Source organism: Dama dama, chromosome 11 (genome assembly GCF_033118175.1).
Source record: "Dama dama isolate Ldn47 chromosome 11, ASM3311817v1, whole genome shotgun sequence".
Lineage (NCBI taxonomy): Eukaryota > Metazoa > Chordata > Mammalia > Artiodactyla > Cervidae > Dama > Dama dama.
Window position 1 is genome coordinate 99,434,126 of NC_083691.1, and position 27,720 is coordinate 99,461,845.

General features: G+C 43.0%; 1 protein-coding gene across 1 annotated transcript in view; it reads left to right on the forward strand.

The window, feature by feature from the left end:
- The window catches only part of TMEM131 (transmembrane protein 131), a 169,167-nt gene that overhangs the window by 129,487 nt on the left and 11,960 nt on the right, over window positions 1–27,720 (forward strand). The window contains exons 18-33 of the mRNA XM_061155969.1: window positions 2,390–2,494; window positions 3,792–3,878; window positions 5,439–5,591; window positions 5,692–5,767; window positions 5,920–6,037; window positions 8,062–8,200; window positions 8,315–8,424; window positions 9,333–9,399; window positions 14,371–14,522; window positions 14,928–15,070; window positions 15,509–15,695; window positions 17,275–17,460; window positions 18,257–18,415; window positions 19,026–19,603; window positions 24,210–24,385; window positions 27,499–27,626. Of these exons, the coding sequence (XP_061011952.1) occupies window positions 2,390–2,494; window positions 3,792–3,878; window positions 5,439–5,591; window positions 5,692–5,767; window positions 5,920–6,037; window positions 8,062–8,200; window positions 8,315–8,424; window positions 9,333–9,399; window positions 14,371–14,522; window positions 14,928–15,070; window positions 15,509–15,695; window positions 17,275–17,460; window positions 18,257–18,415; window positions 19,026–19,603; window positions 24,210–24,385; window positions 27,499–27,626 (2,564 nt within the window). The remainder of the gene's footprint in view (window positions 1–2,389; window positions 2,495–3,791; window positions 3,879–5,438; window positions 5,592–5,691; window positions 5,768–5,919; window positions 6,038–8,061; window positions 8,201–8,314; window positions 8,425–9,332; window positions 9,400–14,370; window positions 14,523–14,927; window positions 15,071–15,508; window positions 15,696–17,274; window positions 17,461–18,256; window positions 18,416–19,025; window positions 19,604–24,209; window positions 24,386–27,498; window positions 27,627–27,720) is intronic.

The following is a 27,720-nucleotide window of genomic DNA, read 5'->3' on the forward strand; positions in this document are numbered from 1 at the left end:
CTTATGTACAGTTGATCATAAAAGTACATGAGACAAGAGCAAGTGAATGTATCAGTCTAGGACCTCACCACTGCTGAAAAGGGATCTCAGGGTTTAAACTTACTCAGAGCAGAGTTAATAGAATCACCTGTGCGACCTGGAAGGAGCAGACTATAAGCTCCTCTGAAGGTTAGGATAGAACTTCTCATGGCAGTTTTACAGATGGAAAAGCAGATGTCCTTATGCACAGAGATTGTTGACAAAGACCCTTCCGTGGAATGCCATAGGCCATAAAAACGGATTTAAACATTTTGTATGAGAAAGATTCCCCAAAACAGGTTTTTTAGAGAATAATTTGGCAATGTATACCACTCTGGGGAATTCTTCCTCTGGAAGTCATTTAAAGAGCCAGAAGCTATGAGAATGCAGATGTTTGTGATAAATTCCAAATAACCAGAAACAACCAAATGTATAAAGTCGTGATTTTATGATTGAATATTAAAGCAGATAAGCTGTAAGTAGGACTGTATGTAAAAAATTTGAAAAAGGATTTATGAAAAAGTGGGAAACAGTACTGGATAATGTGTATACTGGATAATGTGTGTTCTAATTGCAGATGTGTGGCATTCAAGTTCCATAATCAGATATTGTGATGGATACATGGGTGTTGGATGTTTGCATTTTAATAATTTATAATGTTTTAAATTTGACTCATAAATAAAGTCTCCTTTTAAAACAAAAAAGAATATGCCCATGACAAGTAATATTTGTCACTCCAGCCGAGGTTTTATTTTTAATACAAATACAATGCTGAAAAAGGATAATAATGAGACCAGCTATTTGTTCATGTCAACAACGAAGTTAAAGTAAAATTGTATGTAGATCTAATCGGAGATGGTTGAATTATACTGTTTTTCATAATACATTATAAATTAATAATCTTAGGACTCTGGATCATTTCCTCCTACTAAATAGCACATGTTAACACTTACTATTTTAAATTTGAGAGGTCCACTCAGTAACATGAAACCTGCTGTAAACTTTGGGGTTTTAAAATTCACTTTTATGTAAAACTATGTAAATATAAGAGATGGGCATGTACACACTGCTGTGTTTAAAGTGGATAGCCAGCCAAGGGCCTGCTGAACGGCACAGGGGACCCTGCTCACTGTTCTGTGGCAGCTGGGGAGGCTGGCAGATGGGAGGCGAGTCTCGGGAGAATGGATACCTGTGTGTGTGTGACCGAGTCCCTTCTCTGTGCACCTGAAACTCTCACAGCATTGTTGAGGGGCTGTACCCGGTACAAGATAAAAAAAACTATATAAATATAAGAACCAGGGGATAGAAAAATGAGATCATTTGTATGAACCCTTCCTTACTTAAAATAGGAAGTTGTAGTGAGTTGCCAGCTTCAAAATAGCAGCACCACAAAATGTGGATTTTTTTTTTTTAAGTTTGTAATGCCTAAACTTTCAACTGTTGTCCAGCTATTTTCCAAAAAGCCACACATAGAAACTAAATTAGCATCCTGTTCCTTATGAAACATACACTGTCAACAACTCTGTGCTCTTCAGACACATGCTCTGATTGGGGTGGTCATAGTCAGGATGAAAACATTAGAATTGCATAAAACCAACATAGAAATGGTTCTAAAGAGGGGAAAGTGGGTATGTTTGGTATACCCGCTTTTGTTATTTTGAGGTAAATGTAAATTCCAGGTAAAGTATAACTACTACTAACTAAAGTACAACCTCACAAAATGAATTTCATGGTTTTTTGGAAGTTTCTCGATTGAAAAGATTAAGCACCAGAAATATCAGCAAATAGCTTGAGAAAACAAGCAAGATCCACATTCTGCATTCTGCTTTCTTTCAAAATTGCTTTGCTTAAGTTTTCCTTCTTTCCTTGATTTTTTGATGTTTTCGTGTGACCCAGTCTCAGTTGATCTGAAGACATGGGTATTAACACGACAAAACTGAATTCAGAACTGGAAGCAGAACCAACTTTGTATGTATTTGTGCCCTGACGTGGCTTCTGAAGGGTTAGGGGAAGGCTGTGTCCATCTGCTGTAGCCTGCACCCGCTTTGACCATGCAGGTTGGGGGATGAGGCCCACACCCTTCCCCAACCTAGCAGCTGATAATTCAGCTCTTCCTTGGGGAACCAGTTTTCTCAGTAGCTCATTGAATAAGTATAATAGATAAACATCCAGAGATGGGCATTATTTATTTTGAGACATTTGTACATGATGATGTGTTAGTTCTGTGTTAGCTTGTTAGGATTTTGAAGTCCTAACCAATATGAGTTAACACTGATTTAAAACTGAAGGATTTTTGTACCTTTCTTTTCCATTTTAATAGAAAACTTCAATTAGCAAGGCTAATGAAGGATGTCATTTCTACTCCATACAGGTAATACTAGCTTCAGGATATTTTGCAGTGTTCAGAGTCAAACTTACCGCAAAAAAACTGGAAGGAATTCATGATGGGGCTATACAGATCACGACAGACTATGAGGTAAGGACTTTATTTATGGGGATTCAGGTCAGTGGAGTCTTTCTGAAAAATTCAGACCTTTTTTGGTTTTTATAGAAACAGAGAACTAAGTTTGTTCAAAAAGTTACAGCTTACCACTTTGATACTTTTAAAAACTTAAGCTTCTGAGAATAGTTTACAGAATAATGGTTTACATTAGCTCATAGTTTTCTGATAAAACCTGAATCTCTTGACTAAAAGCAACTTCAGAAAAATACACTTGGCACTTTTAGATTTGCTGTTAGAATGGTTCACAAATGCCTGTAGCGTTACATGGACCCTGGCTGAAATTCTTGAGATTAGATCTCTCTCTTTGCACAGTCACCAATATCCTCCTGTGTGACATTGCCAAAAAGGAGGATACAATCAGGAAATCACATCTTAATTTGAGTTCTCACAATTATGTTTACATGAGTCATTCTAAGTCAGGAACCAAATGAAAATCAGTGAACTTTTTAAAGACTTTTTATGGGGTTGACATGTTGCATTCAGTGAGATTTTGAAGGGATGTGTTTCTGCCACATCTAAATATTTTGATGTGTTCTTTTAAAGCTCTTGGAAAGTTGAGCACTGCTGAAGTCAGCAAGCCACCTTTGTTCTCCTACCTGTTTTCAGCTCATACAACCCCTGCCGCCCTGAAAGTAAAGTCATTCAGAATAAACAGAATTGGTCTTTTAGTAATAAATGATATGTTGGGAGTATGTCAAATTAATTATCTCCAAAAGTGAGGAATCCACATTTATCACTTTTGATAGAAATAAGTACATTTCCTTAGCAAAGTATCCTTGTGAGTTGCAAATAGAGTGTGAGTTGAGATTTAAAACCTGGAATATTCAGCTCATTTTTTAAAAAATCAGGTTGACATTAATGTATTGCTATGTACAAAAAGTAGAGAGCTATGTATCTTTTAAAAATGCTGGGTTTTTCATGCTTTGTTTTAAGAGTATAGTTGGAGTTTCATTTTTAAATTAATAATCTGCAAAATTACCTAATTATGAAAAATCTGTTCTTCATTACTTCCCCATTGTTTAGTCTTGTTTACCTTGTTTTCAGTGAACCACTGAGAAGTACATGGAAATGTATTTCAGTGCATTTTGTGCAGTACATGGATAGATTAAACAGTATCCATGGGTGATTTTAATTTTGCTTGCCAGTTGTTTAATGCTCATGTAAGTCCCAAGATTGGTTGTTTTAAATCTCCTAAAATAGTGCAACAACCGTCAGGTCGGTCTAGGACTTGCACTCTTATTTCTCTGTGGTTTGCTTCTTCCCTCCACAGATCCTAACAATTCCCGTGAAGGCTGTGATCGCAGTGGGTTCTCTGACTTGCTTCCCAAAGCACATGGTTCTTCCACCTTCCTTTCCAGTAAGACAGTTAATTTGTAGACTTCTTGCTAATTTTCTTTCTACTACATTTTACTCTAGTTAGACTGTATGTAATAAGTATTAGACTTAACCTCACTGTCATTCCCTGATAGCTCAGTTGGTAAAGAATCCTCCTGCAAATGCAGGAGACCCCGGTTCAATCCTGAGTCAGGAAGATCCACTGCAGAAGGGATAGGGTACGCACTCCAGTATTCTTGGGCTTTCCTTGTGGCTCAGCTGGTAAGAATCCACCTCCAGTGCGGGAGACCTGGGTTCAATCCCTGGGTTGGGAAGATCCCCTGGAGAAGGGAAAGGCTACCCACTCCAGTATTCTGACCTGGGGAATTCCATGGACTATAGTCCATGGGGTCACAAAGAGTTAGATACGACCAAGCGACTTTCACTTTCACTTTTCACCATCATTGAACTCTTTTTGCTATGCATTCTGTTAATTTCTTTGTCATTTAATAACAAATTTTAGACCAGTGGGTCTGATCATTTTAGGTGCTCAGGCTCCTGTGTCCATGGGATTCTCCAGGCAAGAATACTGGAGTGGGTTGCCATTTCCTACTCCAATGAATCTTCCCAACCCAGGGATCAGTCTCTTGCATCTCCTTTATTGGCAAGCAGATTATTTACCACTAGTGCCACCTGGGAAGCCCTGATCATTTTAGACTTCTTTAAAAGTCTAGGAATCAGGTTATAAGATTCTGGTTCTATATTCAACAACAAAAAAAGGAAAAGGTTATAATATGATTCTTATTGATGATTATTTCAATCATATAATTCTTTTTTTTTCTTAATCTGGCACCCTGGGACTTCCTTGACAGTCCAGTGGTTAAGACTCAGCACTCCCAATGCAGGGGCATGCGTTTGATCCCTGTTGAGGGAACATGATGTGCTCCATGACAGAAAAATAAATCTCTTTATAAAAAAATAAAAAATAAAATTGGTACCCTATCACAGGAAGAGACATACAGCTGATAAGCACCGTCATTGGTAATGTAATGATTTAATCTGTATGCTTCATTTTAATACAATGCCAGATAACCTATGTTTTTAAAAGAGGACTAATTTCTCTTTGGCACAAAGAGTTTTGTTTTTGTTTTTTAGAAAGAAAATACTTTTTCTGAGAAAAATAAGTCTGATTTTTTTTCGTTTCTTGTTTAGCTTTGGAAAAGAATTCAGTGGTTTCATAATTATCTCATCCTGAATTTGGAAACTTTTAAGGTAGCCTGGCCTTAGTATAAACAAACCTTTCTTAACAAACTGATAGTAACTGTTTTCTTTATTCAAAGCTAGTTCTGTACCTTTGTTATGTGAACACTTTAATTCATTTTTACAGGATTGCAGAGATTTGTCCTGCTAATTTCTCTGTAACAGGCCTTAAAAACAACGAAATACATATATTTGGAGGAGGGGCTCTGATTACAGATCTAAAGCTTATCAACTTCTGAACAGTCTGAATGTTCTTTGAGCTTTGGTCTTCTGTAAATATGTCTGTCAGTTCTGAAGAAAATACAACCATTTACAGATGAATTTGTTTGTTTTCTTCCTTCAGGGGAAAATAGTTCATCAGAGTTTAAATATTATGAATTCCTTCTCACAGAAGGTAAAGATCCAACAGATACGATCTTTGTCGGAAGACGTGCGTTTTTACTACAAACGATTGCGGGGCAATAAGGAAGACTTGGAGCCAGGGAAAAAATCAAAGGTTTGAAAGCGTTGTATTTGCAGATTCCCATCTTTTTGTCCTTTGTTATTGTGAACTTCTGTGGATCGGGGATTCATGGTTCTCCTGTGCCCCTTTATAGATTGCAAACATTTACTTTGATCCTGGATTGCAGTGCGGGGATCATTGCTATGTCGGCTTGCCTTTTCTGTCCAAATGTAAGTCATCTTACTGTTCTCACCCTCACTCCCTCCCCAGGGTACTCCCATTAATGATAGGCTGCTGCTTCTAAAGCCCACCCCTGCATCTCGATGCTATAGAAATCATTTGAGGGCCAGAGTATGTCATGCCATTTGTCCCTGTGTTTTAGCTGAACCCAAAGTCCAGCCTGGCATAGCCATGCAGGAAGATGCCTGGGACACCGACTGGGATTTGCATCAAAGCCTGTTCAAGGGATGGATGGGAATAAAGGAAAACTCAGGTCACAGGTAAGTGGTTTTTGCTGTATGTAAGTATTTGAGCTACCTTTACCGGTTTGAAACATGATTTTCTAAAGTTATCCCTATATTTGGTTATTTTACTTCTCTGTAGTGCAGAAAATGTGCCTAATCTTCAGAAAACCATAGTGAGGCGTCTTGAATGGCCATTGTGATTGTGTATTTCTCAGAAGGACACGCGCTCCCATTTTTGTGTCATTTGCAGTGCTCTAGATGGAAGGTCACAGAAACTCGGTGTAGGATGGCTGCTGTGTTGTGCTTAGTAGCTCAGTCATGGTCAACTCCGCAACCCCATGGACGGTAGCCTGCCAGGGTCTTCTGTTCATGGGGTTCTCTAAACAAGAATACTGGAGTGGGTAGCGATTCCCTTTGCCAGGGGATCTTCCAGATCCAGGGACTGATCCTGGGTCTCCTGCATTGCAGGTGGATTCTTTACCATCTGAGCCACCGGGGAAGCCCAGCTTCCATATCAGACAGTCATTTGCTAAGAAAGAGTCTACCTGCCTCTGACCTCTGTTCAAGGCACTTTAGAAGTTGAAGCTCACCATAGGAGGAGAGTGTCTGCTCCTGGTGAAAAGAACTGCCTCCTCCCTTTCCAGTGCTGAGCCTGTTAGGGATGCACAGGGCATGATTCACAGGGCTCAGCCTTATATCTCTGGCAGGTGGAAAGTGTTCACTTGGACAAATCAGCACCGTACCTGGATTCAGAAGCAAAGGCACATTTATACGTGGCAATTTAAAAATTTGACCTTCCTGTGTACTTCCAAAGAGAATTTGACTTGAAAACGGATGAACACTGTTCTTCTCCACTGGCTAATTTGAAATGTATTTGTCAGCGTCATCAAAATCTTCCAGTTTATTCTAATGTAGTATTTTCAAGCCGTGAACAGTCAAATCTGCAGGTTTCTGTATATCTGAACTACTTGCTGTGAAAAGTTTTCTTAAGGCAAAAAGAGAGGTAAATTTTACCTTTAAAATGGTTAAAATTAGTACAAAGAGACTTCTAATGAACTCACTAAGAGAACACTAATTCAGACACTCTTTGGTTCTCCAGTTTCCATGGTAGACATTGTAATGTACAGGTCGCCTCTGTATTTTAACACCCAATTATGAATAAATGACTGGTAGTGCTGCCCTTGGCTCACCTGCCAAGGAACCTTTTCACCTCCCACCCACCGAAACCGCTGCCTTCCTCTCTGTGAGCCTAGCATTCCCCACTGAAGACCCAGACTTCCTGCCTACCCTGAGCTACCAGGTCACAGCTGCATAGTGGATGTGGCGTTCTTCCTGCTCCTGCCTCTGTGTTACCTTGTCAACATGCATGTCACAGAAAATTCATTACCAGTCTTATAAAACTGGTACTCTCACCAATATTATGGTATCATAATTCACTGCTCTTGTGGTATCAAATAGGCTTCAGTGTTTAACCCCATCTGTAATATCGTTTCCGTAGGAAATGTGTTCTGAGTTCTAAACAGCTGGTTTTCAGTAGGGAAATAGTCAAATGAGATCCTGAATATTGCTACATATATATGTCTACACAAAACCCTCGTATGTATTATCGCTTCAACTGACGTCTTCATTGCGTATTAAGATTTTGTGTTTTTTTTCCTCAAGTGGGAAAGAAGCCGTACTTCAAGCAGTGCACCACCTTCTCATTAGTTCAACTACAGTATTCCCCCGCTGTTAACATCTAGATCTTCCCACTAAACACGCAGGGTCCTTTAGGATCCCCATTACATCCTGTCGTCTGTATATGCCTGGTTAGTCACTTACACATTCAGTACGAAAACAGGGCAGGTGATCAGTGATAGATAGTTTGCCCTCTGTGCCAAAATAGAGACCTCTTCATATGTGTCTGTGAAAACAGAGTTAAATGTTAGGAGCAGGTAAACCTGTGTTTATTCAAGGCCAGAATAAAATTTCTCAAGTACACAAGCCGAATAGAATTTCCTGTATTGAGTAAACTCAAGCATTTCCATTCAATATAGTGACTTACAAATTGTGTTTTCTAGATTGAATGCTATGTTTGAAGTAAATACAGACCTTCAGAAAAACATCCTGTCAAAAGTTTCTGCCGAACTCTCCTGGCCGTCCCTCCTCAGCTCCCCCCGGCTCGTGAGGTTCCCCCTCACTAATACAAACTGCTCTTCAGTAAGTATCCAGAGTGCCATGGGCCTTTGGAAGTGTGTCCTAGTGTGATGAAGTATCTGCTCTTCCTTCTAACGGGGCAGATCTTTCACTTACCACCTCTTTATTTTGTTTAAGGAAGAAGAGATTATGTTAGAAAACCCTGCAGATGTTCCCATCTATATTCAGTTTATCCCCCTGGCTTTATATTCCAGCCCTTCCATCTTTGTAGATAAGTTAATATCAAGGTAAGCATTGCTTCAGATCATCAAAATATTTCCATATAGACAGTGAATGATCATTTTACACATTTAAAACTTCGTTGTTGTTCAGTCGCTAAGTCGTTCAGACTCTTTGTGACCCCATGGACTACAGGCGTTACTATTGTCTGTGAAGTAGAAATATCAGGATGTTTTTAAATTAATGATTATACAGGATTGACTCATTTATGGCCACAGCACTCTGGATTGTAGGTCTCCCATAGAAGGTGTTCTGGGGTCTTATGAGCATTTACCCCCAAATCTTTCGTCTGATAGAAAGTTGTCGGTGTTGTTCAGTCACTAAGTCGTGTCTGACTCTTTGCAACCCCATGAACGGCAGCACGCCAGGCTTCCCTGTCCTTCACTATCTACCAGAGTTTGTTCAAACTCATGTCCATTGAGTCGGTGATGCTATCCAACCATCTCATCCTCCTTCTCCCGCTTCTCCTGCCCTCAATCTTTCCCAATATCAGGGTCTTTTCTAGTGAGTTGGCTCTTTGCATCAGGTGACCAAAGTATTGGAGCTTTATTGCAGCTCTTAAATAGTAGATTTGCTTAGAGAAATCTTGCATCTATAATTGAAGTTGAGAGAAAGTTCTAGGGAGAGAAATAGATACTACATTAAGCATCTGGAAAAGCTTCCAGTTTAAGACAAGAAGAAACCATGTAGAACTCCTTCCTAAAACAATGTAAAGAGGAAGCAGGTGGAACCTGTCAAAAATTTTGGTTTTAAAAGTGAAGAATAAACCAAGTTGTAGCTGCTTTTTGAAGGCTGTTGACCTGATAATATTGATCTCAAAATCTACTGAAGGGTAAACACAACCTTGGTAATTACTCTACAACCCCTTTAACTATGATGCTATTCACAAAGAAATATGTGTGTTTTTTAATTTCAGGTTTAATTTAAGTAAGGTGGCAAAGATCGATTTAAGAACACAAGAATTCCAAGTCTTCAGAAACAGTGTAAGTATTCAAACTTCATACGATTGCAAAGAAGTAATTTTATGATATGACCAATGCGATGTGGAAGAAAAACATTGACCATCCTTAAACTGCCTGAAAGGCAGGTTACTGAAGAAGTTCAGAAGAGTCCAGTCATTCTTTTAGAGGCATAAAGCCCAGGAGGAGTGGATGGGATTTAGATCACCAGGAGGCATGCTGTGTAGAAGGTCCTGTTTGTGGGCATTAAATGTTAAGCCCATAGTAATAGCTGCCAAAACCTCTGAGAGGATACCTATGAAGTGTATAGACTAATACATGATTTCTTTTTATTAAGCCTCAAAATATTGAGCTTGGTCATTTGAATTTTTTATTTTGGAAACCTTCTAATAAAATTGTAAACTCCATGAAGGCCAGACCCATGGCTAGCTGTATTCATACTTAGCACAGTACCACTTACAGTTTTCCCTCAACAGATATTTTTGAACTGCTGAGTGTATACACAAGCTGATTTGTTCTAGGAGCAGATAGTCTCTGTCATGCAGGCCAGACTGAACAGCCACTAACCCACTCGTGGTTATGTAAGAACTTAAAACTTTTCTTGTGTCAGTCAGGGCATTACCACTCGGCAGTAATGCCACCTGCAAATCGGCCCAAGTCCCTTGGCCTCAGTGCCCTTCCTCCCGCCCAGCTCGTCTCGTCCAGCCTTAAACAGCCTGTCCACACAGCCCTGCTGGCTGTGAGCCCTCCACCAGTTCAGCTCTCTGATTTTCCCTGACTCTTCACTTACACCCGTGTTAACTTTGGGTTTTGTTTGGTTTTTCATGTGTGGTGCCCTGTTTCCCAAATCTGGGGGTAGGCTCCTTGAGGGCTTGTCTTCTATTTATCTTAGTTTTTCTCACATTTATAAAACAAAAGGTGTTGAGTGAATACGAGTGAGAATCTAGTTAATCTCCCACAATCTGAATGACTTTGAGTGGTAACGGTTGTCTGCCCCTGCCCTCTCTTCTCGCTGTGGGCTCTTGCAGTACGCAGGTCCCAGTCTGTCAAGGAGCTGTGACTCGGCTGCTTCCCGTTTGGAGCAAGGGAGGTCGGCTCCTGGGATCGTCACGCCTGTGTACCTACTAGCTTGGTCACCTCGACCGAGTGTGTCAGCCTTTCCAAACTTCAGTTTCTGTTGCAATGCGAACTTAATAATCTGGATGTTACAGGGTTTTAACAGATGAAACAAACCACAGGGAAGCCCTTAGATGAGTCGCTGGGCGCGTGGGAAGCCCCCGTGGGCTGCACGAGCCAGCCTGTGGCTCCCAGAACGAGGGCTTTCCGTGCTCCCCGCGCGCCTGGTATGTGTTAGCGTCATGACAGCTGCGTTCACGCGTGTGATTCCCCACAGCCGTGACAACAGCCTGGCTGTCAGTGACCTCCCTGGGAGAGAAGGGCTTCACATGCTCTGGTGGTGGGGGAGGAACGGAGCGCAGGGAGGGGAAGTGACCTGCCCGCGTTCACACCTGTGGTGGCTGTCAGGGCCAAGTCATGTGTAGTTCTCCCAGAATCAGGAGCCCTCGCCCAGGCTTACGTGACACATGGGCGCTACTGGTTAGGAGTCACTAAGTACTCTCCAACCACATGTTTTACAGTTTTTGAAGTATTTGTGTTCTTTCCCATAGTTTTATTGTTTTGATCTATAAAACATATATTAGCCAGACCTTTATGGAATACTTTTTATAGATCTATTTTTAAGTCAGTCTTATATAAGAAAGTTATTTTTCTAAGTAATTTTCAATGTTTTTTTCTGCTGAGTAATAGGTAGAACACTAGACTGAAATTTAGAGTCTCATATTCTAATCCATGCCATTCTCCTGGAATCATTTTTATTTTCTTTGTTTCCATCCATAAAAATACCATAAAATAATGCCATAAAAATAATAAGTTCAGGGTTATCCAAATATCTAGATATTATCCAGATATCTAGATGATAATACCTAGAAAGTTCAGTAACCACAAATTCCATTCACTCTGCTTTTATAAAGAGAGAAAATACACATAAGAAGTAAATGACATAGTTTTTGCCTTTGTTATCTTACCAAATCTTTGGTGGTACCTTTAAGATGTAGGTATTATGAGAGGTAGGAATATGAATAAGAATGCCCTGGATCCCAGAAATTTATTCTAAAGAAGAAATTCTGGAGGAGGTCTTTGGGTCAGCTTCAAATAAATTCTCTAACAGTTCTCTACAGTGCTATAAAACTGTGGATCTAAAATTATTTGATCTCAGGATTCCTTTACAATCTGAAAAATTAGGATTTCTGCTTTATCTCAATTTTTAAAAATTATTAAGGACTGCAGAGAGGTTTTTTGTTTGTGTGGGTTATATCTGTCAATATTGACCATATTAGAAATGAAAACTGAGATCCTTAAAATAGTGATTTAATTCATTTAAAATAATGATAAGCCCATTCTGTTTGACAGATAATATAAAATGAAAAAATAGACATATATTTTTTAAAATGGTTTTGCAATAAGAGTGGATTGTTTTACATTTTACAGAGCTATTCAGTGGCTCTCAGACTTAATATACAGATAGATTCTCATGTCTGCTTCTGCATTCAGCCTCTTACGATATATTGTTTTGGTTGAAGTATATAATAAAGATCTGATCTGACCTGACCTGACACATTCATGTAGTTGCAGAAAGGATGTCTTAATTGCCTTTTTAGCTATTATAATACTATATACATCAATCATTTGGAAAATACTGGTTCACTAAGATAGGCAGAGCTTCCAAATGTTGACACAATTCACTCTGCAGTATCCAAAAAAGCATGTTTATCCCTGTAACCATGAATCTTATCAGGGAATTCTTTTAACTATTGGGAAGCTCTCAAGTTCACAAGGCCAAAATTCTAGATTGTACTCAAAACAGTCGAATTTTACCATTGGCAACAAATGCTTCAGTTGCTCTCCTTAAAGGAACAGATGGACTTCATTTTTGTGAAAATGTCTACTAAATACTCCAGTCTGAGTAGTCATATATTGACTCTCAGTCATTTTTCAAATATAAATGGAGTCCCTTGAGGAAGGAGCTAGTTCTGTTGGCATCTCAAACGATAGCTCTTCCAGACAGCACAATCCAGCATGCTGCAGGGGGCACTTCAGGCATACTTTGTTCTGTCACACAGTATTAAAAAGCCTCGTGCTCAAGGGTTGAGATTTAAGATTAATACTTATTACTACTTAATCAGTCACAGGTTTTGGTTTTGGTTTTGGTTTTTGTTAGCTGTAAGTGCCTGGCAGTGAAGAAAAAACGTGGCTACCAGGGAGGTTTGATAAGACTACCTTGCTTCTAGCTAAAGGGTCAGCAGTTTTACTTACCCACCATTGCTTTTGCTGGCCATTGGTGCCAATGTTTAACATAGTGAAAAAGGCAAAGAACTTTGGTCTGTGTTGTGAAAGTAGTTTTGACACACCTAAAAAGACCTCTCAGATCCCCAAGGGTCTGTGAATCTGTCTTCAAGAACCACCACTATGAAAATTACTGAGTGATACCCCAGAGGTATCACAGAATCCTAAAGTATTTTCCGTGTCATCAGAATTTAAGTTAGTTGTTTGTTGGGAATATAGGTATAGTTTATAACGTGTTTGCCAGTTACTCAGAACAGTTTATTTAAAGGGAACCTATTCACCAACCATTTGGGAGCAGTCAGAACATTGTTGTCCTAGTAGACATTTACAGAGAAGAATTTTCGATGCAGGAAAAAAATAGCCGCCTCAGAAGAGAGAGTTGAAAAGTAGTGTGCTTCACAGAGTTTATTAGCTATGAAATTATGTCCATTAAAAAAAAAAAAGAAATTATGTCCATAGAATCATGCTGTTGAAATAGATTTGTGTATAGTAGAAAATCATAGAAAATTCACTCTCTTCCCACAGGTTAGCAGGTAGATAGAGTGCCATGGGGAGAAGGTAGTGGCACCCCACTCCAGTACTCTTGCCTGGAGAATCCCATGGACGGAGGAGCCTGGTGGGCTGCAGTCCATGGGGTTGCGAGGAGTCAGACACGACTGAGTGACTTCACTTTCACTTTCATGCATTGGAGAAGGAAATGGCAACCCACTCCAATGTTCTTGCCTGGAGAATCCCAGGGACAGCGGAGCCTGGTGGGCTGCCGTCTGTGTGGTCGCACAGAGTCAGACACAACTAAAGCGACTCAGCAGCAGCAGCAGAGTGCCATGGACATTTATACCCAAGTACTACCAGACCTTCCGCCCCCAAAAAAGTTTAATGTTACTTGAAATCAGAGCAGTGTTAACTATGATTTTTTTAATAAAAAACAAATCTTTTTAATCTTACCTGTAACTGTCAAGAAGTCATATTTTGATTATTAAATTGAACTTATTATTTGAACTTTAAATCATCAAGTGTTTATGAAACAATAATAATGGGCTTAGCTTTCAAAATAAAATTGAAGGTAGATTGATATGAATTGGCAATACCTTTATAAATAAAATGATGTGGCCTTAAGACTCTCCAGCCAGTACCCTTCTGAGGGGAGACGCAGGAAAACTGTGGCTGAAAGGTGAGAAGACAGCACCAGCAGGACTTCAGGGTGCTGGGTGCTGGCGACACAGCTGTCTGCTCTGTGTTAAAAGGTTGAGATGCTCCTCTCTTAGGTGTGTGTCCTTCTCTGGTTTTTTATGTCATGTTTCAGAGCCTTTAAAGTTAAAAGATCCATACACAAAAACAAGTGCTTAGTACAAACATGAAGACTCTGGTGACCTGGGGAATAAAAACCCCTTTGGGGACTTAATGCAGAATATGAAGTTGTCATCATTGGTTGCTCTGCTTGCTAGCCATCCAGAATCTAAATCATAAGGGATAAACTTGTTTTCGTAGTTAGTCATTTTGAGAAACTAATACTTGGCTGTGGATGGGGTAAAGGGGAAAAAATTTTCCAGAAAATATACTAATGACTCTTGTTTGTTTGCCCAATGATTCAAGGCTCACCCACTGCAGAGTTCAACAGGATTCACAGAGGGCCTCTCCCGACACTTAGTTTTAAACTTAATTTTAAAACCTGGAGAAAAGAAATCTGTCAAAGTAAAGTTTACTCCAGTTCACAATAGAACTGTTTCTTCCCTAATCATAATCAGGTATGTTCTGTGACTTAAGTGTGGGTTGACTTCTAGTGCTTACATGAGTCCTTTCTTGATATGTTTCAATATTAATATTTGCATTAATTTATTTATGAAACAGGGTATTCATTTTGTCCAAAATATGCACACAGACGCACACCGCGCCTCATGAAACATAACACTATGATTATATTTTTAGCTAAAAGGCTTGAATGGTGTCTTACTGTACCATGTATGACGCTTGACAGTGTAACTCTTGGTCTTCATCGTGTAAACATTTTTAAATTTTTAATGTGCCAATGTTTGACCATTAAATTTAAGGTATTAATCTTCACATTGTTTATAAAGTAGCAGTAAAATTCAAGATCAAAAGATTGTGCAGATTTAAGCAGAGGACAATCTGGGCTTCTTCTTCTTACGTAGGAATAACCTGACTGTGATGGATGCTGTGATGGTCCAAGGACAGGGGACAACCGAGAACTTGAGGGTGGCGGGCAAGCTTCCGGGCCCGGGGAGCTCCTTACGCTTCAAGATCACAGAAGCGCTGCTGAAAGACTGTACAGAGGGTGAGTGTTCTCATCATACGCACATGCACAAATTTCAGTGTTCCTTTTCAACAGTAAGTAGTTCCAAACACAGGAACAATGTTTCTACATGGGCATATGCGTGTATTACTGATGAGTACTTAAGACTTTAAGGAAACACCCTCACTTGCTTTCAGAGTTGTTTCATTTGGATCTTACAAGTTTTGAAGTATCAGTATTCATTGCATACCTTAGCTGATTTACTCTGAATGTGAAATACAAAGCCTAATTAAACTTCCGCCATCTAAAATGACTTAACAAAGAAGAGAACTTCCTGATGAAACCTGGGCAGTGGCTCATCCCTTTGGCCTGAGGAGCTCCGTCATAATCTCTGGGATACATTTGTGAAGGATGTGTTATCGTCACTTGGACCTGGTGCACGGGACAGCAAGATTTATACTCCTCATTTTTTTCCTTTAGGTATGAGACTAAGGGAACCCAATTTCACATTGAAAAGAACATTTAAAGTAGAGAACACAGGACAACTTCCAATTCACATAGAAACCATTGAAGTCAGTGGGTACTCCTGTGAGGGATATGGCTTTAAAGTCATCAATTGTCAAGAGTTTGCACTAAGCGCCAATGCCTCTAAAGACATAGTCATTCTGTAAGTATTTTCTCATGAGATGATGAATCACTAAATCTTTTTTTTTTTTCCCAATTAGTCTTTGGTTATTTCTTCATTTCTTTGTTTTCAAAATTGTGGAAACTCCAAAGTGGATCAGATAATCTTAGAAACCAGTTTCAAAATTATTTTCAATTTTGCACCTTGTTTTATGTCCCTGGATATGTTCCAGTGTCTCCTGGTTCATAGTCTATGGAAACTTGAATAGAATTTGTATCCTGTTGTTGTGTAAAAATTGTATAAATTTTAATTATGTTGAATTGGTTCATAGTGCATTTCTGGCCTACCATATCCTTCTGCTTTTTTGTCTATTTCTATTAATTTTTGAGCACTTGATATTGAAACTCCAACTAAAACTCTTAATTTATCTACTTAAAAAATAATTATATACTGGAATTATATATACGTGTGTGTGTGTATATATATAGTGGAACTATAACTTTATTCGAAGTCTCCTGTAAATGTGTTATCATGCTTTTATAATTTAAAAAATACTAAATTTTTTAAAAAATTTTCAAGGTCTTGTAGAGAACCAACTGTAAGATCATTCTCAGCAGTAGAGCAGACACCTGTGTCATGCACGTGCAGTTTTTCCATGTCACATGATAGTTTGGTCAGAAAACAGTGTTAATGCCTGCTGCTGCTAAGTCGCTTCAGTCGTGTCCGACTCTGTGTGACCCCGTAGACGGCAGCCCACCAGGCTCCCCCGTCCCTGGGATTCTCCAGGCAAGAACACTGGAGTGGGTTGCCACTTCCTTCCCCAATGCGTGAAAGTGAAGTCACTCAGTCGTGTCCAATTCCTAGCAACCCCATGGACTGCAGCCTACCAGGCTCCTCTGTCCATGGGATTCTCCAGGCAAGAGTACTGGAGTGGGGTGCCATTGCCTCCTCCATGTTAATGCCTACATGGGTAATAGTTGCAGCAAGTTTTAACAATTGATAACTTGTTATAAAGTTTTGCATAATAAAACGTAACCACTGTCCCTTGGTTGAATGACAATTTCATGGTCTTCAGTGGACATTTACTTTGTTAGCACCTATATCACTCCATGTAAGGCATAACACCTGGCACCTAAAGGTACAGTGCGGAGTAAGACACCTTTCCTCAGGGTGCGGATCATGTGGTTGGAGCGCATACAGTTAACACAAAAATAAAATCATTAGGACAGAAAGCAGTGCTGGAGGAGATGAACATCAATAGGGCTAGGATGGGTTTCTTGGGGGGGAAAAGGCATTATTGCGAGTGTATCATGGGAGAGGAGAGTGAATTAAATATAGAAAAAAGCAAAGAAAGGAAAGAAGCTCAGAGACTTCTCTCTGAATTAATAATTATGGAAAGTCAACCATTGTTCTCTTTCTATGCAGTTTCTTTAGTTATCCACAAAATTAAGTTGTTTTATTACTTAACCTCATAGGACAATACTTTATCCATCTGAAAATGAGAAAGTTGAATAAAAGTGCCAATCTCTAAAATTCTGTGCTCTGTTTCAAAGGTATTATATTTGAACTGCTTGCAGTATGTTTTTAAAAACCTAGTCTCACTGCCACCTTTGCGTTTTAGGTTTACTCCTGATTTCACAGCTTCCAGAGTCATACGTGAACTGAAGTTTATAACAGCCAGTGGCTCTGAGTTTGTGTTTGTATTGAATGCATCCCTTCCTTACCATATGTTAGCAACCTGTGCAGAAGCCCTGCCCAGGCCCAACTGGGAGCTGGCTCTGTACATCATCATCTCAGGAATAATGAGGTACGGTGTCTTCTTTCAAGGTTGATGTGTATGTATCACTTGACACTGTTGATCATGACTCCCCCTGTGTGCCAGTCACAGCTCTGATTGCCGGGGATCCACCAACGGACACAAGAGGCAACCCTCCCTAGTCAGGCTACATAGACCAGTGGGAGCAATCAGACCTAAACCCTTCTTGGGTGACATATACAATAAACCAGAGTCTTTCTACCTATAAAGTTTGTTACACACATACAGTACGGGTTAATTTCTTAAAGAAAAAAAAAAGACCTCATAATTTAGCATGAAATTACTTGATTTGGGCATATGAAATGTACTCAAACATAATAGTTTATTTTAATTGAGTCATATCATACCTAAACAACATAAAACTGATGAGAAATATTTTTTAAACCCTCAGCATCCTCATCTCTCTTTCAGTCTATTTCTGTATTTTTTAAGAGTGAGATATACTCGCCTCTTAATTAACTTACATGTTTACCCAGCGCATCCTAAGGGAAGAGAGTTGGCCTGGAGAGTTAGAGCTGAAGAGCTGCTTCTGGGCAGAGGGGAAGGTACCCTCCAGGGTCTGTTCTGATTCAAGGGGTCATTTCCTCCATACAAGCCTCCTGGTATGTTAGCACACTACAGAAGTCCGTGGGCAAACTTTCATCCAGAATGCCTTTGTCTTGTCATAGGCATTTTTTTTTTTTATATTGTCATATACTTTACCAAGAAACTCTGCCCTTAGTATCAAATCCTGTTGCTCTTGCACTAACACATGAACCCGGATTCTCCACCTTTTCTACCCCTGCAGTGCACTGTTTCTTTTGGTAATTGGAACAGCCTATTTAGAAGCTCAAGGAATTTGGGAGCCCTTCCGAAGGCGGCTGTCCTTTGAGGCCTCAAACCCACCCTTTGATGTGGGGAGACCGTTTGATCTCAGGAGAATCGTTGGCATTTCATCTGAAGGAAAGTATGTGCACCTGCTGGAAATAAATTCTCTAATATGCATAGATTTGGCTGATGTAATTAAAAGAAAAATAAGTTTCTTCTTTTCGTCTTTGCTCGGGGAAAAAATTGTGATACACTGTGTGTCACTCTCAATTTCTAAGAACCCTTAGAAGATACCATGTTTTATTATATTGAGGGTTATAAACTTTCTACCTGAGGCCAGTGACTTGATGCCTAAATTTTCAGATAGAACAGACCCAGTAGAGTTCTGAAAGGTATTCTATTTCTTGTCGTGAGTAGAACTACCCAAGGGTCATTCATATCTGCAGTGGTTCTACTGATGAAGTATTTATAATTTTTTTTTAAATTTACTTCTGTATTTTGATGTACCAGGTCTTAGTTGCGGCACATGGGATCTTCATTCGTCCCTGAAGGCATGCAGGATCTTTGGTTGCAGATTCCAGAGTCTTAGCTGTAGCATGTGGGATCTAGTTCCCTGACCAGGGAACAAACCTGGGCCCCCTCTGTGCGTTGGGAGCGTGGAGACTTAGTCACTGGACCACCATGGATGTCCTATAATTTTCTTTTAATCTTAGATCTCATAGGTTGCTGTTACTGATGCTTTTTTCCAGCTTGAACACGCTGAGCTGTGACCCCGGTCACAGCCGGGGCTTCTGTGGAGCAGGCGGCTCGGCCTCCCGGCCCGGCGCAGGGAGTCATAAGCAGTGTAGCCCGTCGGTCCACCCGCACAGCAGTCACAGCAGTAGAAGCTCGGCTGACGTGGAAAACGTCAGAGCCAAAAACAGCGCGAGTGCCTCCGGCAGGACTAATGCCCAGTCGGCGAGCAAAGCCAGCCCGCTGGTCTTCGAGTCCCACTCCGTGGCTCAGGGTCACAGCGCAGGCCGGAAGTCCAAGGGGGCCAGGCAGGGCCAGCACGGCGGCCAGCCCCACGGCCACGGCCCCCTGGAGCAGCACTCGCCGCCGCCGCCGCCAGTGCCTCAGCACCAGGGGCCGCAGCCCGAGAGGCTGTCCCCCGCGCCCCCCGCGCCCCCGCCCCCCCCAGAGCTCCCCGGCGGCTCCCGGCACAGCTCCGAGGACTCGGACATCACCAGTCTCATCGAAGCCATGGACAAGGACTTCGAGCACCACGATGCCCCGCCCCTGGATGTGTTTACAGAGCAGCCGCCTTCACCGTTGTCGAAAAGCAAAGGTAACCATGTCTTCTCACTTCTGGGACACTCGAGGGGACAGCCACCGCGTGTGTGGGGGCTATCTCAGTCGTAATTGTGATGAGCAGCTGGTTGAGCAGGTGTCCTTCTGGCTGACATTCATCTCTGCCCCTGGACTTCAGCTCTTTCGCATCAAGATGCAAACAGAAGTATCCAAGTGTCATAAAAGATACCCATATTTCTCTCTTAGAACACTTACCAAATTCAGGAATTTGTTGGACATCTACTGTTTTCATTTTCACTGCCTGTGATGACTATGTTACTGTGGTAGGTTGAGCTTTTTTTTTTTTTTTTCATCATTAAAATAGTTTTTAACACAGTGGTAAAATGGCAGTCATCTGCCTTTTGACCCAAAAATAGGATTTCTGTACAACCTGTGCTTTAGAGCAGGGATTGGCAAACCACAGCCCCTGGACAAAGTCGTCACCTGTCCTCTGGGGACCAGAGTGCCTGTTCATTCACACATTATCTGTGCTGCTTTCATGCCGTAGCAGCAGAGACCGTAAGGGCAGAAACCTGTGAGAGTGCTTACTGTCTGGCCCTTCCAGAAAAAGTGTGCTGACTCCTGCTTTAGAGTTCCTCATGCTGTTTTCACCCCGGCTGACTCAGTGGTAAAGAATCCACCTGCCAATGCCAGGAGACGTGAGTTCCATCCTTGGGTCAGGAAGATCCCTTGGAGGAGGAAGGAAATGGCAGCCCACTCAGTATTCTTTCCTGGAGAATCCCACGGACAAAGGAGCCTGGCAAGCTATAGTCCATGGGTCACAGAGCGTTGGACATGACTGAGCATGTATACATACGTGCTGTATTAATCATCTGTCTCTAAGCAACGGATTACCCCAAAACCCAGTGGCTTAAACCCCCATCATTTACTAATGCACAGTTTCTGGGGGTCAGGCATCTGGGTACAGCTTTGCCAGATTCTCACAGAACATCAGGCAAGGTGTTGCCTGAGGCTAAAATCTTCATAAGATTCACCTGGTGGTGGACCTGCTTCCAGGCTCACTCAGGTGGCTGAGAGCAGGATTCTGTTCTTCTTGGCCTGTTGGACTGATGGTCTTAGTTCTTTGCTGACTGTGGCCAGCAGCCTGTTGGGTCCTCTCTGTAGGGCAGCTCAGAGCAGTTGATTTTACCAGAGCAAGCAGGCAGAAATTCAAGAGAGAGAACAGGCTGGCAGGACAGAAGTCTCGATCCTCTGTGACCTGCTCTTGGAAGTGACCTCCCATCACTTCTGCGGTGTCCTCATGAGGAGTGAGGTCAGCCACACTAAGATAGTTCCATGAGAGCATGATGTGGGGCTGCTTTCATAGAAGTCTACACACCACACACGCACAGGCAGGCTTATTTGTAACTTCCAGAGTCCATACCTGAAAAACAGTAAATGGCCTCTGGCTGTATTTCAGTTTATTCCCTTTACAGCCTGAACTTTTTTGTGACTTACTGTCTTCTGTGGCAGCCATGCTAATATGTTATTCTGAGCCTGTTTCAGAACCTCCCTCACTGATGTACCAAGAAGTTTTGCCTTTGGTTTGAACAGGGTACTTAGCCCTGAGAGGCCAAAAGAAACCTGACCCTGCAGAGTCCAGGAGTTTTAGAAAATTTCTTAATTCCAGTGATATGAAGACTGGTTCTGTACAGTCTTCATAGAATTACTTGCATTTGGGTTTATAAAATAGTCAAAAGTCTTGAATAATATTTAACTTCTTCCACAGAAATCTTCTTTGTTGTTATCTCATTTTTCTAACACATTATTGACCAGAGACATAGTAATACGTCTTTTATTACCTGAACGTTAATGACCAGAGATGTTTCAGTATTCACTTACATAAGAAATTGCCAGCCACTGGCATTCATTTCTGCAGAAATTCCCTGGTCAATAACGAGTAAACAGAGCTTACATATTTTAGGGTAATTTTTACAGTAATATTAAATGGATGCTTGAGGTTCCTCTTTTTAAAGTTAGATTTGGTTACATAATGTGTTTTTCCCTTATCTAGAGCATAAGTAAAATAAATATATATTATCCTTTCTTAGCACAAAGAGAGGCTCTGGCAAAGTGAACCCCTTGTTCCTTGGTCTAAGACAGCCCTCTGATACCAATACAATGGACCCGTCTTTTCTTTTCAGGGTCATTCATTTAGAACATAAACTTTAAAATTAAAAAATGTTCTTTACTTTTCACAGTGGTCCTAGAGTCGACCTGCTAAAAGCTATTTAATGATGGAGGTGATGATTCTTGAGGCCACAAAGAGACAGTGACTGCCGGCTACACATGAGCAGCCACCCCTTTTGATATCCTTCCCAGCGTTGCTGTTGGGAAAGAAGGAATGAGCCAGGTCTTTGTGTTGTTTTTTTCTTCAATAAGTGTTTTTATTGAAGCACAGTATACCTATAGAAAATCAGTCTTTCAAATGAACTTTAAAAGATGGGCATTGGTCTTGGGGTTGCAGAATAGTGCCATAGTGCTCACTTGCTCAGTTGTGTCCAGCTCTTTGCAACCCCATGGACTGTAGCCCACCAGGCTCCCCTGTCCATGGGATTCTCCAGGCAGGAATACTGGAGTGGGTTGCCATTTCCTCCTCCAGGGGGTCTTCCCAACCCTGCATCTCTTGTGTCTCCTGCATTGGCAGGCGGATTCTTTACCAGTAGTGCCACCCGGGAAGCTCTTGAGGAATAGTGATATTAATATATCATAAAACCATCAGCTGGTGGAATCTTTATCATGTCTCTAAAACTTACCCCAACACCCCTGCCAAAAAGCCTGTGTGTTTACATTAAATATGTAATGTTTCTTCCCATTCTTCGGCACTTCTCTTTCCAGTAGTGCCCTGTTCTCTCCCCCGCCCTCCCCAGAATCTCAAAGAAATCTTTTTGTAATGAGCTTCAGTGATGTCTGGCTTTTGTAGACTGTTGAGAATGACCCATTGTCATAGGAACAGGGTCTCCCCAGCCCTCGCCTTCTCTGGGTTAGACAGCTTGGAGTTAGACATCCAAGTTATGAGTTATGAATTAGACATCCCATCTCATCTCTATCACCCCTACAGTCACTGTCCATCATGGAAGAGGGGCCCCAGAAATACCTGCCTTTCATGGCTGGCCTGAGCAGGACCTCTGCAACTGGACAGTTTAGATTCTGTATTTTCTCTGGTTTTTCCTCCCGTAACATGTGAGCCCTGGGGACTGGACAGGAGCATTGCTGGATTGAGGGTTAAAACCTGAGACTGCGCTGAGCCCGGTGCGGCCACTCGCAGTGTCTGCTTTCACTGCGGAATCTGTCGCCACCCTGGTGTCCGTCTGCCGTTGGCAGTCTGAGGGGCGGTTTTGTCTCAGGTGGGGGACGCCAAGTGCCATGGGGTGGCGAGGCCAGGCTCTGCCTTCAGGCAGACCCAGATCACATCCTGGCTCTGCCACTTACTAACTCTGTGATTTAGAGAAAATTACTTCAAACTTTGAGTCACTGGCATCCATCAACAGTCACCCTAAGGCATCAGGGTTTTAAATAAGGTATATTAAGGAGTTGTATTTTTAATGACATAGAATGGGTTCAGTGGTGGCAGATGTGGCTTCTGCAGCTCTACCCAGCCTGCCTGCTGCCTGCCCAGGTGGCTTCATGGGCGTAGTCCGAGGGGCTGGCATCCGCTCATGGACTTCTCACTGCTCTGTTGCGGTTAGAGTGGAAACTCCTTGAGGGCAGGGATTATGTTGTTGGTTTTCATGGCCGTATTCCCAGGACACGAAGCACTGCAGCACAGCGGGCTGTTTTCTTGTCTGTCTTGGGAGTGTCCACGTTAGTTAAAATCATAGGCTTTCTATCGCTCTGTTTTACCCTCTGCCCACATATAACAGCGGCTGGACACTGTCCATGGCTTCCTGTAATTCCTCCTCGCAGCACTGTGAGGACGTCTCCCAAGTCTGCAGATGAGAGGCCGAGGTCGAGGAGCCAGCAACAGGAGGGCCGGGATTTGTCCTGAGCCACCAGGTTCTCGGCATCCCACAAGTGACACACGTGGCAGCTCGTCCCGTGTCCCGTCAGGCTCCTATCTCCAGAGAGATTTGACGGGATCTCTGGTTTTCACTTCTCTGACTTCTCAAAGCTATATCAACCCTGGGATGTAAAAGTACAGGTGACCCTTGAGCAGCAAGGGTTTGAACTGCGTAAGTCCACTTAGATGTGGGTTTTTTCCAACAGCGACTACAATACCACAGGGTCCCCGGTTGGGTGACTCGGGTTGCAGAGGAGCCACAGATGTGGAGGGCCCGCTATAACCTGTGTACGGATTAACCCCCTGTTGTTCAAGGGTCCACTGTCTTCTAGAGACACACAGATTTGTGAAAATTATTGAGTTGCCAAAACTCATTGAACTGTACACTTAAAATGGGCATATCTTTTTGTATATCACTTATGCCTCAAAAATTGTTGATCCTGTGAAATATTCTAATCAGAAAGTCAAATGTTAATCTGAGAAGCTTTAGAGAAGAAACCGTTACTAATCAGAGTTCAGCCTCTTTAAAAAAAAAGTTTAAACGGCTGTGTTTTCCAAGCTGTTTAAATATCAAGGGTTCTTTCACTTTGACTCTCGCCCCCAGGGAAAGGAAAGCCTCCTCAACGCAAGGTGAAGCCGCCCAAGAAGCAGGAGGAGAAGGAGAAGAAGGGAAAGGGGAAGCCCCTTGAAGACGAGCTGAAGGACTCCTTGGCTGACGACGACAGCTCTTCCACCACCACAGAGACCTCCAACCCAGACACAGAGCCTCTCCTCAAGGAGGTAGGACGGCCCCGTGGCGCGGGGTGGACGCAGGGTGACATGCTCAGCATAGGCACGCCCAGGTGATCTCTGTCTCCTGCACAGGCACCACAGCTCCCGGCGAGAGAGTGGTCCTTCCCCCAGGGCACAAGTCAGGAAGCCTGTTAATAAGGTGGGATAGTTAGAAACTGGAAACACAGCTTGAAAGTTAGGGTCTGTCTGGAGCAGTAACCACTCTGGCTCATGAAATTGTCTCAGATTTTAAGTATCAAAAAAGGATGGGAAGGAATTATACCACTTTGTTCTGACTGTATTGGCCATGTCCTGTTGTATCATCACTGCTCCAGTGAGCCCTGGGAGCAGGTACAGCGGTGGCTGTGACCCAGGCTTCAGGGGTCCCCAAGCTCCACCACTCTCCCAGCACACCGGGAAGGCTTCCTCACGCCCCACGCTCAGCTCCAAGGGGGTCGTGGCCATCAGGAGTCATACTGCCAAGTGCCTGGACACTGTGGCCGCGCGGTAGATGGAGGGTGATGTTACTGCTGTGACTGTGTCAGAGAGCGTGTGTTATAAGGTATGAGGAAAAGTGAGGGTGTAATTCCCTTTGGGCCTTTTTATTTCTAAATGACCATACTTCAAATTTAAAATGAGCCAAATAGAGCCTTTAATATTGTGGAGCTGAATTTCTGTTTCAGTCTTAATCTAGTGGCCTAAAGACATCCAGCAGTGTCATCTTCACCTGTTAATTTTTAAAGCAAAGTTTACACGTGACTCTTCGGGCAGCTGCCCTCGCCTGTGCCTCCCTAAGGTTTGGCAGGTGCTCTGGGTCCATCCGCTCAGTGCCATCCACGGCTGGGGCTGGCACTCTGTCCTGAATCTCCTCTGTGCCAGCTGCTGCAGAGGAGCAGAAGGCCAGCTCATGGTCCTCAAGTGTGGTCTCGGCCGGCTCTGAGCCCCTTGAGGACAAGAGCCTGCCCTTTCTGTCCTCAGTTATTTTTCAAGCACCCAGCATGCAGATTCTCAACACGTGTTTGCTGAGTGCATGGGGAGAAGAGGGCTGGAAAAGACACACGTGCTAGAGAAAATGACCTGCCAGGTTCGTAATCTAGTTGGGAAGAAACTAGAGCCGTGTGTTTCACACACACAACAGGCGAATGCGTCAGTCACAAAGGAACAGGAGTGCAGGAACTTTAAGTGTCTGGGAAGCGTTCTCAGCACAGACTTGCTCCCCAACTTTGCTGCACCTTCCTTCTGCCTTTTCAGCATTTTCCTAACCACTCCTCGGGTGCTCGTCTCCAGCTGACCCCATCGGCCAGCACTCTGTGCCCCCCCGTCCCCCGGCATCATTCTCCCTTCTCCGCGGTTCATTTCCTCCTGGCCCCATCATGTGCTTTCTCACGGACACTGCTCAGGACCGGCCGCCTCCTGGCCTGCTAGCATTCTCCCTGCTGAGCAGTTGTGATTGCTCCCCTTAGCGCTTGTTGTTGCTTTCAGTCACATGCGGGATCTTCCTGCCCTGTCCAGGTATTGAACCAGTGCCCGCTGCAGTGCAAGCTCAGTCTTGACCACTGGACCAGCAGGAAAGCGCCCCTTCAGCATGCTTGCGCACAGCTCCTACACTCCTGTTTCTCTGTGACTGACGCATTCGCCTGTCGTGTGTGTGAAACACACGCTCTAGTTTCTTCCCAACTAGATTACAAACCTGGAAAGTCATTTTCTCTTGCATGTGTGTCTTTTCCAACCGTCTTCTCCCCATGCACTCAGCAAACACGTGTTGAGAACCTGTGTAGCGGGTGCTTAAGAAACAACCATGGACAGAAAGGCCAGGTTCTTGTCCCAAGGGGCTCGTGGTCGGCAAAGTTCTTGATGAGTCGGGTAGTCCGGGAATACTTCCTACATGACCCAGCACAGTCTCAGAAGGCGCTGGGGCAGGAGGGTGTTGTGTGCCTCTCTGCCGTTAGGTGGATGGGTCTGTGTGACCTGTTACAGTCCCGGCTGCCTGAACTGCAGCCTGACCCTGTTGGGTGGACACTCATCTGCCCTTTGGTGGAAGCTCTCCGCCCCTCCCAGCAGCTCTGCCCTTCAGCCGAGGTGTCTCCCCACAATTGGCCATGTGCACCCTGACGCAGAGCCAGGTTTCTGTTTTTTTCAATCCCCGTCTGTGCTGTGTGTGGTCTTCTGCACATGAGCAGTGCACGCCCGCTTTCCAGGTGGCTCCAGGCGGGGTCAGCAGTGCCTGGATGGTGCCTGCCCTGTCTAGAGACAAGCCCCAGGCTCGTGTGTGGGTGTAGCAGCAGCTTCCCCTTACTCTGCAGCGCCAGGCGTGGTTCCCATGCGCGCCTGAACTAGGACCCGGGCAGCGTTGCTGGGCTGGCCGAGCAGCACAGCTCTGAGCAGCGCCTGGGCTGCGGCCTTCTCAGCCGACCGGACAGCCCCTCTGGGCTCCAGGCCCAGCCAGTGAACGTTTCCGCATGGAGACGCAAGTTGGTCTATGTCCGCTGTCTCCCTCCTGCTAGACTGCACCATCCTTGAGGGGAGGGACCGGGCCCTCTTGGTAACCCCGTTGCCTGACACCAGTGGGGTAACCAGGGAAGGATGGTTGGATAAGTGAATGAATAGCCGTGGCCCTGCCCTGGATGGTGAGCCTCTGTTGGCCTCCCAGCCACCGTGACACTGCTGACAGTCCTGTGTTACCGTGGGCACTCGGGAGGGACACGCTGACGCTCGGTCTGTGCCGTCTTCCCCCCAGATTAGGAACATCACCAGGAGTGTGTCACTTTATCCTGCAGTCCTGCTTAACTTTTCTTGTAAAAAGGGCAAGGTTTTGCTCCCCAGTGCTTAAAAACAAGCTATCAATTTGTTGCTACCACTGTCACCTCCTACTGTAGCCAGATGTGAGTATAATTTTAAGTGACATGCCTTATAATTCAGACTCAGTAAAACATAATTATAATAAAGGCTGGAAAATTGAACAGAACCACAATCGAGAGAGATTTGAAGAAAGGAGCTTATCGTTTGTGTACCTATGACATATGTATCTTCTCCATTTTTGGTGTTATGTCTCTGCCTTCAAATAGGACTATATCTGGCATTTTTAGTCTTACTCAGCAATTAAGTATACTTTTTTTTTACAGGATACAGAAAAGCAAAAGGGAAAACAAGCCATGCCTGAAAAACATGAAAACGAAATGTCTCAAGTGAAACAAAAAAGCAAAAAACTCTTAAATGTTAAGAAAGAAATCCCAGCAGATGTGAAACCCAGGTAAGAAAAGTATGTGATTTCAGAGAAATGAGGTGTAAGTAAGAGAAGGCACTGGTGAGAACTCGGTAATGGTTTTGTCTGCTTGATTGGTTTT